The sequence below is a fragment of the Trichosurus vulpecula genome, chromosome 5, assembly GCF_011100635.1.
Source record: "Trichosurus vulpecula isolate mTriVul1 chromosome 5, mTriVul1.pri, whole genome shotgun sequence".
Lineage (NCBI taxonomy): Eukaryota > Metazoa > Chordata > Mammalia > Diprotodontia > Phalangeridae > Trichosurus > Trichosurus vulpecula.
In genome coordinates this window covers 296,874,350-296,889,236 of record NC_050577.1, presented here as the reverse complement: position 1 = coordinate 296,889,236, position 14,887 = coordinate 296,874,350, and the positions used below count along the sequence as shown (strand labels likewise).

At 56.2% G+C, this 14,887-nt stretch overlaps 1 protein-coding gene across 1 annotated transcript; it reads right to left on the bottom strand.

The window, feature by feature from the left end:
• Positions 1-224: 224 nt before the first annotated feature.
• PICK1 (protein interacting with PRKCA 1) lies at positions 225-13,407 on the bottom strand (the record flags this gene model as incomplete). The annotated part of the gene is given in 10 exon segments (XM_036761174.1): positions 225-3,200; positions 3,642-3,786; positions 4,353-4,403; positions 4,976-5,068; positions 6,028-6,161; positions 6,494-6,556; positions 7,761-7,814; positions 10,759-10,848; positions 11,740-11,806; positions 13,279-13,407. Coding segments are annotated over 10 exon segments (1,083 nt in total), but the record flags the coding sequence as incomplete, so codon positions are not given.
• Between the last annotated feature and the right edge of the window lie 1,480 nt (positions 13,408-14,887).

The following is a 14,887-nucleotide window of genomic DNA, read 5'->3' as shown; positions in this document are numbered from 1 at the left end:
CAAAAAAAGGACTCCAAGGTCGTGGGAGAGTTTGGTGCTTTTCCAAGGTCCTTCCTCAATATAAATCTTATGAGCCATCCTGGGAGTGGTGGCTTGGGGGTTACAAGTGAGATGATGGGGAAGACTTTCATTGTTAAGTTTCCCTTGAAGAGGGAGGTCTGGTAAACAAATTGTGAGATGCGAATGAAATGGATTATTGTGACATGAGAAATGACAAATCTGGATTTGGAGAACCATGGAAAAACTTGTATTATTGACTGATGCTGAGCGAAGTAAGCAGAAGCAGGAAAATACCATCTACAGCTACAACAACGCAGGTGAAAAGAACCAAAAACGAGACACTGAACCGTTAAAAAAAAAAAAAGGCCAAAGTAGATTAACAGACCAAACCAGATAAGGCAGACTGAAACAATACAATTCAGTAACTCGGTGTTCAATTAACCTGAAAATATAAGTTACCTAGGAAAGAACTCCCTATTTAACAAAAATTGCTGGGAAAACTAGAGAGCAATCTGGCAGAAATTAGGCTGAGGCCAAAATCTTATACCACACTTCCCAATAAATTATAAATGGAAACGTGACCTTAATATTAAGGATTGCATTATTTAAAAATCAGAAAGGAAACAGATCACTGCGACTGGTAGATGTATTTTTAACCAAACAAAAGATCATTACAAAAAACAAGGCAGATCACTTTGATTTGACACTGAAAAGCTTCTGGAAAAAATAAAACTGAAGTACCTAGGATAAGGAGAAAAGTAGCAAGATGGGGGGGGAGTAAATCTTTATATTTTTTTTTGATAAGCACTTTGTACCCAAGATATAAGCTGTCCCCCAAGAGACAGGTAATCAGAGGATGTGAGCGCTCCAAATCACTAAGAGAAAAGGAAATCTAAACAACCCTGAGGTTTGACCACAATCCTAGAAAATCGGCAGGGACGATGGAAGATGGGAATGATTGAAACCAAGGAGTTTTAGGGAGACAAGCGTACTACATTGTTGGTGGAGCAGCTGTCAACCAGCACAACCATTCTGGAAAATAATGTCGAGTTACGCAAATAAAGTAACTGTAATGTCCACGCCTGTCCAACCCAGAGATTCCATCCCTAGGTTTATTAGTAAGAAGGAGGTTGTTAATAAGAAAAGTCCCCATACTCACCAAGACATTTATAGCAGCACTTTTGAGGATGGCTAAGAACTGGAAGCAAAGGAGATGCCCATCACCTGGGAAATGGCTAAACAAATTCTCTTAAGTGAACGTAATGGAATGCGACTGTGTAAGAAACGTGGGGGGATCAGTGCCGAGAAGCCTGGGAAGATCTAAGTGAACTGATGCAGAGGGAAGTCCGAGGGGCCAAGAGAACAATCTACACCGTGACCACAACAACGCAAATGGAAAGAACCACCAAAAAACTCAAAGTGATGTTTGCAGAATTATAAACAAGGGCTAAGAAGGGCCCCAGGGTGGGGGGGTGGGGAGGCAGATTTTCAGATTAATTCCTCTGCCTTTTTCCTCTTCTTGTTTTTATTTAAAAAGTTCTCTGTTAGAAAGACTGGCTCTCTGGGAGGGGAAGGGATGCTGGGGAAGCTTTGGCAATGGAACAAGACAAAACACATCGATAAAACTTCTAAAAGTTTAAAAGCAGAAGTCCTGGCCAAGCCTGGTCCTGAGGTGCAGAAAGCTGCCTCCCTCGTTCCCGGAGGTGGTGAGGGGCGCCACGCATATGCTGTGACACAGTCAGAGGGCACCGGCTTTCCTGAGCTGCTTCTTCCATCAATGGGGAGGGGAGAAGGGGACATACACAAAGGAAGTGAACGGTATATAAAAACAAAAGGCATCCATAAAAAGGACATTTTTTTTTAGAGACGTGGCCTGGCCCCTGGGGGATGGGGGCACGCTGCTGTTGTGGGGTGAAGTCAGCAGCCGGAGCCCTAACAAACATTTCAACCTGGAAGGAGACAGCAGTTGTAGCCATCGAGGAAGAGGGGCAGGATGCAGGCACCCTGGTCTCCGGTGGTTCCAGAATGAGGCCCTGCCCCAGACCTGGTGGGGACGAGGAGTGTGGAAGGCAGCAGGGCAGCAGGGACGAGGTGAGAAGAGGAAAGGTGAGTTAAGGGGGTCTGAGGCCTTCAATTTCCAGCCTCCCTCACTTAGCCCAGAAGGGGCAGTCACTGAAAAGTCACAATCCAGCTTTCTCTTTATTAAAGTACAGGATTCCCCACCCGACCCCCTCCCAGGACCCCCTCCCCCCAAGCCCAAGCCCAAGGCACCAGAGCCCCAGAGCACAAGCAGAGGGGCAGGGAGAGCTTAATAAATAAGGGACACCCCTGAGTGTGAGGTCTGGTCACCCCCATACCACAGTGGAACCCTGAGGGCCTGGCCCACTTTAGGGGAGACCCAGTTTCAGAGTGGTGGGGGAAAGCTAAATGAAGCTGCCTCCCCCACCCTCTCAGCTGCTTTAGGGCCAAGCAGGGTGGAAAAGGCAGCCGTGGCCCTGGCAGGGGAGGGGGTCTGGCCTCTAGCTCCTCCTCCATCCTGCCAAGGAGCAGCAAAAATTGGGAGGAGGGTGGCCAGATCAGGGCAGGGAGAAGGGAAGAGGCCCCTCCCTGAGTGAAGCTCAGAAGATCCAAAGTGGGATCAGGCCACGGCCCCCATGCCCACCTTCACCCTTGGAGAGGCTTTTTCTCTCCTTCCCTTCTCCCCCCTAGCTAGGGAGGAGACACTGAATGGGCAAAGACTGGGGGCCCAGGGGGAAGCCACAACCTGGCGGGGGGCAGAAATGGAGGCTGAGCTCCCAGCTGGCCTGGCACAGAGGAGCAGAGATGAGACGTCAGCCCCACACCAGCGGGTCTTTATCAGTCACCTCAGGCAGTTGGTCCACATCTCCCCTCCCGGCCTCCCCAGCCATGAGCAGCCCTGCTCCCCACCTGGGGGTGTGGCGCTCATTCGGGCATGTCTATGAGCTTCTCTCCATTTTCCTCTTGGGAGCCTCGTGGCCCCTGGGGCTCCCCCGAGGCTGCCGCCCCCTCCTCCTCCTCATCCTCTGCATACAGGTCCTTCTGGCCATAGGCCAGGGTGGTCCGGGCCAGGTCCACCTCGATGGGGAAGACATCTGCATCCCGTAATGCTGCATAGCAGTCATCGTAGTACTTGGACATGGTGGAGACAAAGCGTTGCAGCTGGAACACGATGTCCTGGACTGGGGGGCAGGGGGTAGGGTCAGCATCCTGGCTGCGCCCCAGCCCCATCTCTCCTTCACGCCCACGAGTCCTGGGATGGAGGCTCCCAGCAGCGATGTACCCAAGGCCATCCCCAACCCCACAGGGCCCAGGAGCCGGCTGAGGCCCAAGCAAGGCCAGTGACCTGTCCAGGATCTCTGACTTCAAACCCAAGATGCTCTATGTTGGCTCTGCACCATCCTAGTCCAGAACTGCCTGAACAACTCCACAGATGGGGAACTCACCCCGACAGGCTGGGCCACAGCCTCATGGGGCAGCTTCATTAGCACAGAGCTTTCCTAACTGAGGCTGGCTCTGGGAGACACGGCCTGAATGTCCCGGGGGGGGGGGGATCCACAAGAACGGGCTGGTGCCTGGTGGCAGCTGGGCCACCCCCCCTCATCCCCCCCGGCCCCATTCACCATGTTTCTGGTCCAACAGCTCAATCTTCTCCAGCACGTCCTTCCTCATTTTGGCGAAACGTGCCCGGGCTTCCTGGCGGCATCGCAGAATGAGGCGGTACTCATAGTTGCCGGTGCTCACACGGTACAGGGGCTCCCCAAGGGCCTGCAGGGGAGCGGAGGTGAGAAGACAAGTCAGGGAGCCAGAGGACGGAGGACGTGTGGGGCCCAGGACGGGGACGACAGCAGTGAGTACACAGTCAGAAAGGAGGGGGCTGGGCTGGCCTCGTGGCTCTCCTGGTCTGGTGCCTCTTTCCACTCCACTACTGACAAAGGCCATCAAGGTCCACGAATAACCTCCCACCCCCGCCCCATGGGGCACTCGTCACTTTTCCCATGTGGGACCCTGGACCTCAGAGCCCGTCCTGTCCTGGGCAGGGAGGCCATCCACGATCTCATTAAAAGTCTCACCCCCACCCTCAGCATGCGGGGCAGGCCAAGCCAGGCTAATGACCCTCATCTGGCAGAGAGTGAGGTCCAGGAGAAGGTGCCAGAGCGGCCCGTGTTTTACAGAGGGGAGGCCAAAGCAGAGAAAAGACCTGCCCGAGGTGCCCTGGGCAGGGCTCAGGCTCCAAAAACAGCAGCCCATGATGCCCCAAGAGGCAGGGCAGGGCAGCGGACCCTGGCTGGGAGGGGCCCGGGAGCAGTCATGCAGGGTGGTCTGGCACTCACAATGCAGCTGTATTCTTCATCGTCCATCTCTTTCACCTTCAGGCAGTACGACTGTGGGGAAAGAGGAAGCCCAGGGTAGGGGTGAGGGGCACACCTCTGCCTGCCTGCCCTGGGCAGAGGAGGTCAGCCTCTGGGTCACCGCTGAGCTTCTGCCAGGCTCTGGCGCACATGAGGTGCTCCATAAACATCTGTCTCCAGAGCATCATGGGCAGCCCAGGGCAAGCCCAGCTCCAAGGAGCCTGAGAGATCATCTGCTCGGACCCCACCATCTCCAGGACAGGGAGACCTGGGTCCAGGAGGGAACATGACTTGTGGAGGTCACAGAAGGCTAATGTATGGAGGTTGCCTGTTTTGCGCCCTCCCGGCCCATTCGGTTTGCCATCACCCACACCTTGGGTTTCAGGCCCCTCGGTGGGGAAGCATCGCACTGGCACTGGGGAGTGGGCAACGAGCTAGGCCCAGTCACTGCCAAGTGTTCTGGGGCTCTTCTTGGTCCCTGGGGGTCTGTGTGCTGGCATAGGGGCTGCCTCACGACCCCTCATCAGGAATCTGTCATTGGCACAGGTGTGGTCTGTCATGGCTGACCCTCAGGGTCCCCTTTTGCACAGGTCTGCATCACTCACCAGGTACTCAAACTTCACATCCAGGTATTTCTTAATGGTAAGGCGGGTGTCAGGGATGGCTTTGTTGAGGTACGTGTTCAGATCTGTCAGCATCTGCAGGGAATCAGGGGCAGATTCTGGCAGGTTCCCCCAAGGGCAGGAGGCCTGGGGTCACACCCTGTGATTTCATTCATCTGTGCAGCAACTCCCACCAGGCTTCCACAGCTGCCCGGGGATAACCCTGGATCAGAGGCCCAGGCTGGCCAAGGCCAGCCCCATGTGGCAAGCAGCACCCATAAAGGGCCCCATGAGTGCTGGCCAACTGCTTGTTTGCCTTTGGTTACCAAGAATGTGACTTACTTGGACTGAACCTGGGAGTGTCCAGTGTGGGGAGCTCATGGTGGGGACAGGCCTGCACAGGTCAGTGGGGCCTTCTCTCCAATCTCTAGTCTTAAGATGTCCCCAGAGCACTAAGGGATCAACTTGCCCAAGGTCACCCCCTGCCCTGGGAGTCATCAGAAGCAGGATTCCCACCCAGAACTTCCTGACTCCTGCTAATCACTGAGAACAGCATCCCCCACTTTTCAGAAACGCTGCAGGGGAAGAGGGGCTGGCTGGGGTGATCGGCTCCCTCAGGCAGAGAGGGGAGCTGAGGCTCCAAGAAGAAGCAGGCCCACCAATCAGCCAATCGATGAGCACCTAGAAGCACCTGGGGGGCTCCAGGCTGGCCGGGGGGAAGTGCTCAAGGCAGGGCTGCCCCACAGGGAGACCAAGACAGGCAGCAAGGGGCAAGGACCCCGGGACTTCTGGGTCTGCCTCTGTCTCAGCTCAGGACTCGGTCCAACAGGCACCCAATGGGCTCTGTCCACTCCCCTCCCTCCCTCTGGTTGTCAGGATGTGAAGGGGATCCCTGCCCCACTCTGTACACAGGTGTGTATACACACACACACACACACACACACACACACACACACACACACTCACTCTCTCTCTCTCTCTCTCTCTCTCTCTCTCTCTCTCTCTTACTCTCTCTCTCTCTCTCTCTCTCTGACCCAAAGCCAGGCCAAACCTACGGGTTTGATGGTTTTCAGAAGCCGGATCCCAAATTTCTCGATGTTGCGGTGGGCTTCAGCAAACTTCACAAAAGCCTCGCTGGCCGCTGGCTGGGGCTCACGGACGCCAATCACCGAAAAGACGTCTCCAAAGGCTGCGTGACAGGGAGGCCATGAAGGAGCCCTGTCCCAGGGCCCCTGGATGGGCTGGGGTGGGGGTGGTAAAAGCAGGCCCCTCGCCCCCCAGGCCAGGTCAGCTGAAGCCAATGTGGGGACCAAGAAAGTAGGGCCAACCACCTGGCATTCACAGGGGTGGAGTCACCAAGGATGTGGGCACTTCCTAAATGCTGGCTGCTGATGAGCACCTGAGCTGGTGTGACCGGGGGCCTGCTGAGCTTCATCAGAGCTGTGAAATGCTAGGATCTCCCATGTCCCCCAGACCATGGGGGGGGGGGAGGGGAGCGGGGCGGTGTCCCTCTGTTCTTACCTCGGTGTGTCTGGGACAAGTCAAAGAAGGCTCTCAGCAGGCTCTTGGTGTGCTCGGTCATTCCTGGCAAAGGACAGGGAGCACCTTACCTCACAGGCTCCGTGGCCCCTTCCCCTCACACATCACCCAGAAGCCCAAAGCAATCCCCAGCAGTTACCATCTGATCAGAGGCCAGGGAGCTGCCAGAGCCCTTTCTATCACAGGGAGTCAGAAAGGGGAACACAGAGCTTGGGATGGGGAGGCCGACCAGACATTCAGGGTGGGAGAAGGGGCATTTCAGCTTCACCAGCTCAGAGCTGAAGGCCCAGCATGACTAAGCCTGCCCAGGCCTTTGGTGCTTTCTAGAAGGAGCTGGACCTGTCAGAGTGGAACCCCATCCCCCGAGAGCTAGACCGCACCTCAGGGGCCATCACGGCCAAGCCCCTCATTTCACAGGGGAGGAAACGAAGGCCCAGGGAAGGGAAGGGATATGCCCAGAGTCGAGGCAGCATTCGCACTGAGCCTCTGAGTCCAAAGCTGCACCTGAGAGCTGATGTCACTGGCCAGAACCTTCCCTCCTGCTGAGTGTCTAGACCCTTCCCTCACGCTCCCCTCGGAAGGAAGGCAGCGCTCCAGCGCTAGGTCCCATCTTGCAGGGATCAATGCCAGGTCTCTGCCCAGAGGCGGTTTTTGTTCACTGAACCAGGCTCTGCCAGACCTTTCCCATTAGTTCTGGTGAATTTGGTCCCAACAAGGGTGTTTTCACTCTCAAGTGAAGGATCCCCGAGGATCCCACTTCAACGTGCAGACACCCTGTTACGCACGTGTATAGGAACCTCTCCTTCCCCACCTGAGTTAGCAATGATTCTCCCAAGACTCACAATGGAGGCCGGGGGAGAAGCTGACTCTGGCCATGCCCCCCCCCCAGTGAGCGGACGCAGCCCCTGGAGCCTCCTTTCACTAAACCACCAGGAATGTGGCAAGAGAGCAGATCCCCCCTGAAAGGGCTAGACATGGCTCGGGGACTCACCACCTCCAGGAAGCCCTCTTGGATCACGCCCAGTTTTCTATGTAGCTCTACATTTCACGAGCACTTTTCTCACTAGGAAGTGGGTCGTGCAAACGTTAACTCCATTTTCCAGAACACTGGGGCTCTGACCAGGGAAGTGCCTTCCCCAAAGTCACCAGCAGCAAGTGCCAGAGGCTGCATTCACCTCTGCCTTGTAGCCCCGCATCCAGCACCCATGTGACAGCAGCTGGGGAACGGGCAGCCAGCTGGGACGCTCACCTTTGTACAGCTCGGCCGTCCGCTCCAGCTCCTCCAGCCTCTTCACCAGCCCATCTGAGGGGAGAGAGAGCCCGGCAGGGCTGTCAGCAAAGCCCGGAAACACAGGCAGACAATGGCAGGTGGCCCCAGGTGGGGCCGGTGAGCCACCTCCAGGGCCTGGCTTGGAAAAATGGGGCTCCCCCACCGCACTCCTACCCATCCTCCCCATTCAGACGATGATGCCACTCAGGACTCAGGTGCCCACCCAGGCCTCCCCACCTTCACTCTGGGCATGAAGCAGCCATGGCCAGCCAGGAATCTCCCACCTCCTCCCGGGTGCCTCCCCACCTCCATTCTGTCACTCCTGCCCCAGCTCTGGCCTGGACCACTGCTTGGTCTCCTGGGGCTCCCTCCCCCCAGTGCAGCTCCCGCGGCACTCCCCTGCTCCAGAGACCTTTCATGGCTCCCCACCGTTCACAGGTTTGTAGAATACCAATGGCCTCCCTTGGTGGAAGGATTCTGCAGACCCTGCTTGGACATTATTCTCTTTCACCAACTCTGGGGTCCAGAACAGAACAACTATTCATGGGCTCTTGAGCCCTACGCTCTATCTCCTGCCTCAGAGGAATCTATCAGTCAGTTCACGGGCACCCACTAAGCTCCCCAAGGTGCCAAGCCCCTCACAAACACTGATTAAGCCCCTCTGAGGTGCCAGGCCCCTCTGCCACACAGCCCCCAGTGCCTGGCACTCCTCTCCTTCAACCCACCTGGCCTAGACTTTTCTGGGTCCTGCCACAGCCCCTCAGGCCCTGAGGGGAGGGACTCCCCATTTTGCCTCTGCCTCCTCTGTGTCTAGTACACACTGTAGGTGCTGAGAAAATGTTTGCAGCGATGACAAGACTTATTTAAATCCTGGAGTCCCCGGGCAGAAGGGGGTAGGGGCCTGAGAGCTCCTCCAGCCAGAACAACGACCCAGAGCACTCCTCTATCCCCTAGTCACCTTCCCTGAGTGCACAGCAGCCGGACGGCGAACGTGCGCCCCAGACGGTGAGCCTCCTTCTGCCCTTACCTCTGCATCCAGGAGGGCAGGGATGGCGCCCTGGGCTCTGAGCATACATCTCTGGACCCTGATGTCCCCCACACTGAACTCATGACCTCTCCCCCTGAATCCCTCCCCTCCACCCCCCGCATTCTCTCGTAAGGACACTGCTGATTGCAACTCTGTCAGAGTCCACCTGCTAGCTTAGGCCTCATCATTTCCTCCCTGCACCGGTCCCCCCAGGTGCAGCCATCAAACACAGGCATCTAAAGGAAGCAGGGACTGGACCACAACTCTCGCCTGCTCAAGAACCGCCCATGGCTCCCTGTTACCTCCAGGACAAGACGCAAAGCCCTCATTCTAAGCATGGCACACTCTGGGTCCAGTCGATCCTTCCAAATGGATGATGTATTATTCTCCCTTTTCAAGAAGGCGTGATTCCAGCCGGACAGGCCAGCCTGCTCCTCCCTGTCTATGCTGTGTCTCTTCCTCCCCACTTGACATCTGGACCTTCAACTGATTCCCTGGATATCTGCCCCACCCCCACCCCAAATCAATCCTCATTTATTCCATATGCAGGCTCACTGGAAGTGGGGCCGATTTCCCTTTGTCCCCTGGCATACAGTAAGTGCTTAACAGGTGCTTGCTGGGTGACAGTTAAAGTGTGGTAGAGGGAGAAGAGAACGGACGGGCAGTCAGAGGGCCTGGCTTAACCCCTGCGTGACCCAAGCGTCAGTTTCCCTCTCTTTAAAATGAGAGGGTCAGTCTCGATGCCCACGAGGGGCTCCGCACAGCCAACGCTTACTGAATGTCTGAACGTAGCGCGCCCTCGGCTTCTGGGCTGCACCACTGAAGGGGGGAGGGGGAGGGAGTCCTGGGCCTCGGGGACATCGCTGAGGGAAGGCGGCAGCCGCCAATGCTCCCCTGGCCTCAGTCTCCCCAGCAGTACAAAATGAGGCACGGACGGGTGGGCCGAATGCCTGGGCCTGGGCCATGCGGGCGACCCGAGGTTGTTTTTAGCTCTGTTGGGTCATGGGACATCATGACAGTCTCATTTTAGAAACTCTATTTTGGGGGGGCAGGCAGAAGGAGAACTGGCAAGTTTAAAAAAAACACAAAAACCAACCCACAACAGCCAGTTCTAATTTCGCCCCAACTCAACAGTAACTACAGCAACAAGGATTTATAGTCAGAAGAGGCAAAAATAGCTGCCTCCCATTTAGACGGCTTTGGAACAGGCTCCGCCGCCAGCAAGTCCGCCAAAGCCGCACGTCTCGACCCAGCTGAGCCTCTCACTGCCGTGCGTATTTATAGCAGAGCCCATCCCACCACGGACTGACGTGGGCCGGGCTATGTATAACTCGGCCTGGGGACAGTGGGCGAGGGCTGCGCTGTCTCAATGGCTACCCTGGAGATTTTATGTAGACGTAGATGAGAGGCAGAGACAGAGAGTGTGAGTGATGGGGCGGGCAGGCGTGGGCTCGGCAGGGTTCCAATCATCGCTAGGCAAAGGCTTGAGAGCCTGGGGTCTGCAGGAAGGGCCAGAGGTGACACCAGGCTGCACAGCCCCTATGTGTGTGCACACACATGCCTCCAACCCCTTCTCCTTCGGTCCAGATGAGCCTGACAGATCCCTAGGTCTGGGACCAAAAGACACCGAGTCTCCTGGAGGGGAACAGGACCAAGTCCCTGAAACACCAGTTTGTGAAGTGATTTATACACACATTATCTCAGCTGAACCTTTCACAACCTTGCGAAGTCCCATTTTACTGATGATAAAATTGAGGCTCAGAGGATAAGAGACTGACTCAGGACCCTTAGTCTCAGCTATAGAGGAGGAGACTGAGAAAGACAGTAGTCGCACCGGGTGCACAGTCACCACGCACTAAGTGGCCCAGGAATCCTGGCCCAGGTGCAGACTCCAAGGCAGGGAGGGTCAGAGACAGGACCTGAACCCAGGCTTCTGGGTCCACAGCTCACCATTGCACAGGATGGCCCGGCTCAGGCCCAGGGCGTCCGCCGTCCCCGAACTCATGTTCTCCACCAGCCGATGTTTCACCTTCTTCAAAACTGGGGATAGGAAGGAGGCAGTTAGCGCCTGGCAGCCCCTCCCCTCTTCATCTGGACAGTGTGGGGCAGGACACCTGATGCAAGAGGCGACTGAGGGACCCTTGGGTCTGATGGAGGAGGACACAGGCCCAGCCAGGGAATGACTTGCCCAAAGTCACACAAGTAACAGAAGGTGAAGCCAGGACTCCAGGCCAGGGCCCAATCCTACCCACCCTCCAACCCTCACCACAGGCACTGGGCTCTGGCCAGACCAGACCCTCACCTTTGCAGGCCAAGGACCTGCGTTCAAGTCCCAGCTCTGCCCTAACTCATAGGGATGGTCTTGGGTGAGACCCTTGCCCTTCAAGGTTTTCGTTTCCTCATCTATCAAACCAAGGCAGTGAACAAGCCTCTCCCAGGTCTGTGATTCCCTCATTCCCATGTAGCCATCAAGGGCGAGGCTTATGACAAGGTTCCCCAGCCGCAGGAGGGCACAGGGTCCACCACAAGGGTCCCCAACGAGGCCTGCCCTGGGCAGCTGGGAAGGTCAAGGCCACGGCTGGCCAGGGAAGGGGCTGCCACGAGGCTGGCCTGGAGCTGAAGCCAGAAGCATCTCAAGGGGCCTGGGGCTTCAGGCTGGGACAGAAGTCAGTGGCCTCAATGATGACCAGTGTGGGGAGAGCAAAGCGGGGGCCACAGCAGAGAATGTCAAATTTGGGGATTGGGACCACAGAGTAAGGGGGGAAGGGGAGAAGGAAGGTTAAGGGAGTCTGCCAAGGGGAACAGGGGAGGGAGGAGTCGCTGCGAGCCCCCTAGGGTATCAGGGCACAATGAGCAGGGGGCTATTTTTGTCTAGCGCTCGTGACCCCTGCCAAGGTTCACTGGAGCAAGAAGGGGAGCAGGCCTGCTCACCGATGTCCAAGGACTTGCCCTGCTTGGGGTCAGCCTGGAGCTTGTTGTAATGAATCGTCACTTCTCCCTGGAAAGAGCATGATGGAGGGCGGGGTCATGGGGCCTGCGACATGCCGGGCCATACATGGAGCAGCCCACAGACCCTCATCCCCTCTGAGCCTTGACCCTCACCAAGCCCCAGCCCAATCCCTGCTTCTGCCAGGAGCCCTTGCCTGCCCCCCAAGGCTGCTGCCTCCTCCACTTTCTCCTGTCTCTACCTCGCTTGGGTATGTCATCTCCCCTGTCAGGGGGGAGCTCCTGGAGGTCAGGGGCTATGCTTATTGCCTTTTTCGTGTCCCCAGCATTAGTACGGTGTCTGGCACACAGCAGGTGCTTAATCAATGCTCCCTGGTTGCCCTGGATTCTGGAGCAGGTCTTTCTACACGACAGCCCTTCAGATACTGGGAAAGGGCCCTCATCCCCCCAATCTTCTCTGCTCCACTCCAGGCTACGCACACTCAGGCCCTTGTTTCCTTAGTTTGTTGTCTCTAGAAATCAGAAAATCTGTGAAATGGGGATGGTGCGTCCTCCCCACCAGCCTTCCCTCCCTGCACCAAGAGCCACCCTGTGTGAGGGAAGGTGGAAGAGCGGTGCCAGGAAGATGGGTGGGGAACAGGGGGAAGATGGGGGGCCCAGGGACGGGGGAAGGGAGCTAAGAGAGACTGGACCTGGGAGGAACTGCAGGGAAAAACCATTGTAAACCCAAAAAGGAAGGGGGGCATGCTTCAGGGATGGCAGGGAAGGGAAGACACATAATAACCTGTTCTACAGGGGGTTCAGAAAAAAAAACCACCCCCCTTGGTCAAAAAGCAAAGAGTTATCACAATCAGTCAATCAGTGAGCATTTATTAACCACCTACTACATGCCTGGCACACAGAAGCACTTAATAAATGCTTGTTGATGGTTTTATACACAGATAAAAATGAAACGGTTCCTGCCCTCAAGGAGCTTCTTATCTAGCCAAGGGGGAGAAAGTAACAGAGACACCAGGGGACTGGTTTCTAGGGTTACAGAGGACGGGATGCCCTCTAGGTCTTCAAGTGCAGCCCTCTGACTGAATCCAAACTCCACAGAACAAATCTGCTTCTCAAAAGTGGTTGTCCTGTGAAGTTTGGAGTCGAAGGGCCACACTTGAGGATTCAGAGGGCCACACACGGCAGCGAGGCCGCAGGTTCCCCACCCCTGCTCTGGAGCTCTCCTCTGGAGGTCTGCAGGCTTCCCCGGCCCCCTCCCTCCAAGTAGGAGTGAGCTCCTGAGGACCACAAGCACATTCTTATCTGTTTCTGATCTTCCCTTGCCCATGCCCAAGTCCAGCCATGAAGACCCAATCAACACCTGCTGGTCACTGGCTGATTTCAGGCCAGTTGAACTAACCATCCATCGGGTGCCACTGCCTGAGGGCTGACTGTGTGCACAAAGCACACAGTGTCCCCTGGAGGGTAAGTCCCCAGGAAGGCACCTCTAAGGCCTCCCGCTTTGACTTTCTTACTCTTCCTTACCTTCACCACCTGGATCATCTTGGCCACCTCCACCTTGGTCTTCCCCTTGACGGATTTGCCATTGACACCAGTGATCTCATCGCCAGCAGCAACAGTGCCATCGATGGCTGCAGGCGTGTTATCAAACACCTAGGGAGGAGAAGGGGAAACCTGGTAAAAGGGGGAAAATGCTCACTCTCTGTTCCCCTACTTCAAGCAGCTTTGCACTGCTTCCAGCCCCTCCTGTGGTACTAGTGTTGGGAAGAAAGGGGGGAGAAAGAAGCTGTGAGAGCCTCTGCCCAGTGAGTGCCAGACAGACCCTCGGAATCCCAGCCGCCCCGGAAGGGATTGAAGCACAATGAAATTCAAAAGGGAGAGAGGTCAGGGCCTGCCTGCGGGCTCACAAAGTCACTTTCACCAGTGTAGCAGGACGAGGACAGCTGGGCTAGGCAGCCATTCATGTGAGAAAGACGGGAGCGTTTTAGTGGACTGCCAGCTCAAGCTAAGATAAAAGAAAGTGGCCACAAAGAAATAATAATAATGAATAAAGCTAACGTTTACACAGCGACTACTACAGGCCGGGCAGAGAGATTTACAATGACCACCTCATCTGATCCTCACAGCAACTCTGGGAGGTAGGTGTGGGAAACCGAGGCAGACAGCGGCGTCTTGCCCAAGGTCACACAACTAGTCAGTGTCTGAGGCAATAGCTGGGGGGAGGGGCCCAGGACAACGATGTGAGAGCCTGATGTTGGCCCTCCAGAGGCCACACTTCCAACACTGTGACAGTTCAGCACATACCGTATTTCAAGGCCATCGAAAGGCTGTACTAAGTCCAGAAGCCAGTCACACGGCAAAGGGTTCTGAGGCCGTGCCACCTGAGGCTTGGCTAACGAGATGCTTTTGCTTTGGTAAAGGGAACACCTGGGGGTGGGGAGGATACGGGAAGGGGAGTCACGGGGCAGAGGAATGAGACTGGCTCTTAGGACTAGGGAAGGAGAAAGCCCCTCCCCAAGAAAAGGTAGTGGCCACGGAGCCGGGGCTGCCTTGGGAGGTAGGGGCTCGGCCTCAGTGCAGGCATGTCTGCAGGGTAGTGAGGAGTGGAAGGGCGGCCCCTGCCCATGCTTGTGACGCCCTTATCTCCTGTCCCAGAGGCCTCACTGCTCACCAAGGTAGGCCACTCATCACTGACAGCCACAACTGTGAGGACATTTTTCCTTCCATGGAGCTACAATCGGGGCCTCCTCTCTGCCTGCCTCTGAATTCTGGCCCCCATCCCTTAGTCACTCTGTTCTAGACTCAGCGTCCTTCCTAAACCCTCGTCATCTCACGGCTTCGGCTCGTGAGCCATCACCACGTCTCTGCTTCTAGGCCATCTGGCCTCACACCGTCTGCCACCTCATCCCCTCCCACCCCCGAATCACACTTTCCACCTCTGCCTCTGAGAACAGCCACCTCGTGAGCAGCACCACCAACGCTCCATGACTCCAGGGCACGGCCTGTTCTGCTTAGAGCGCCTGGCACAGTGCGTGGCACATGCCAAGTGCTAAAGAAATGTCTTTTCATTCATTCATTCCTGCCACGTGACCAAGACCGAGGCCAATCAGCCCACATCCGTCCTCCTGCGGGG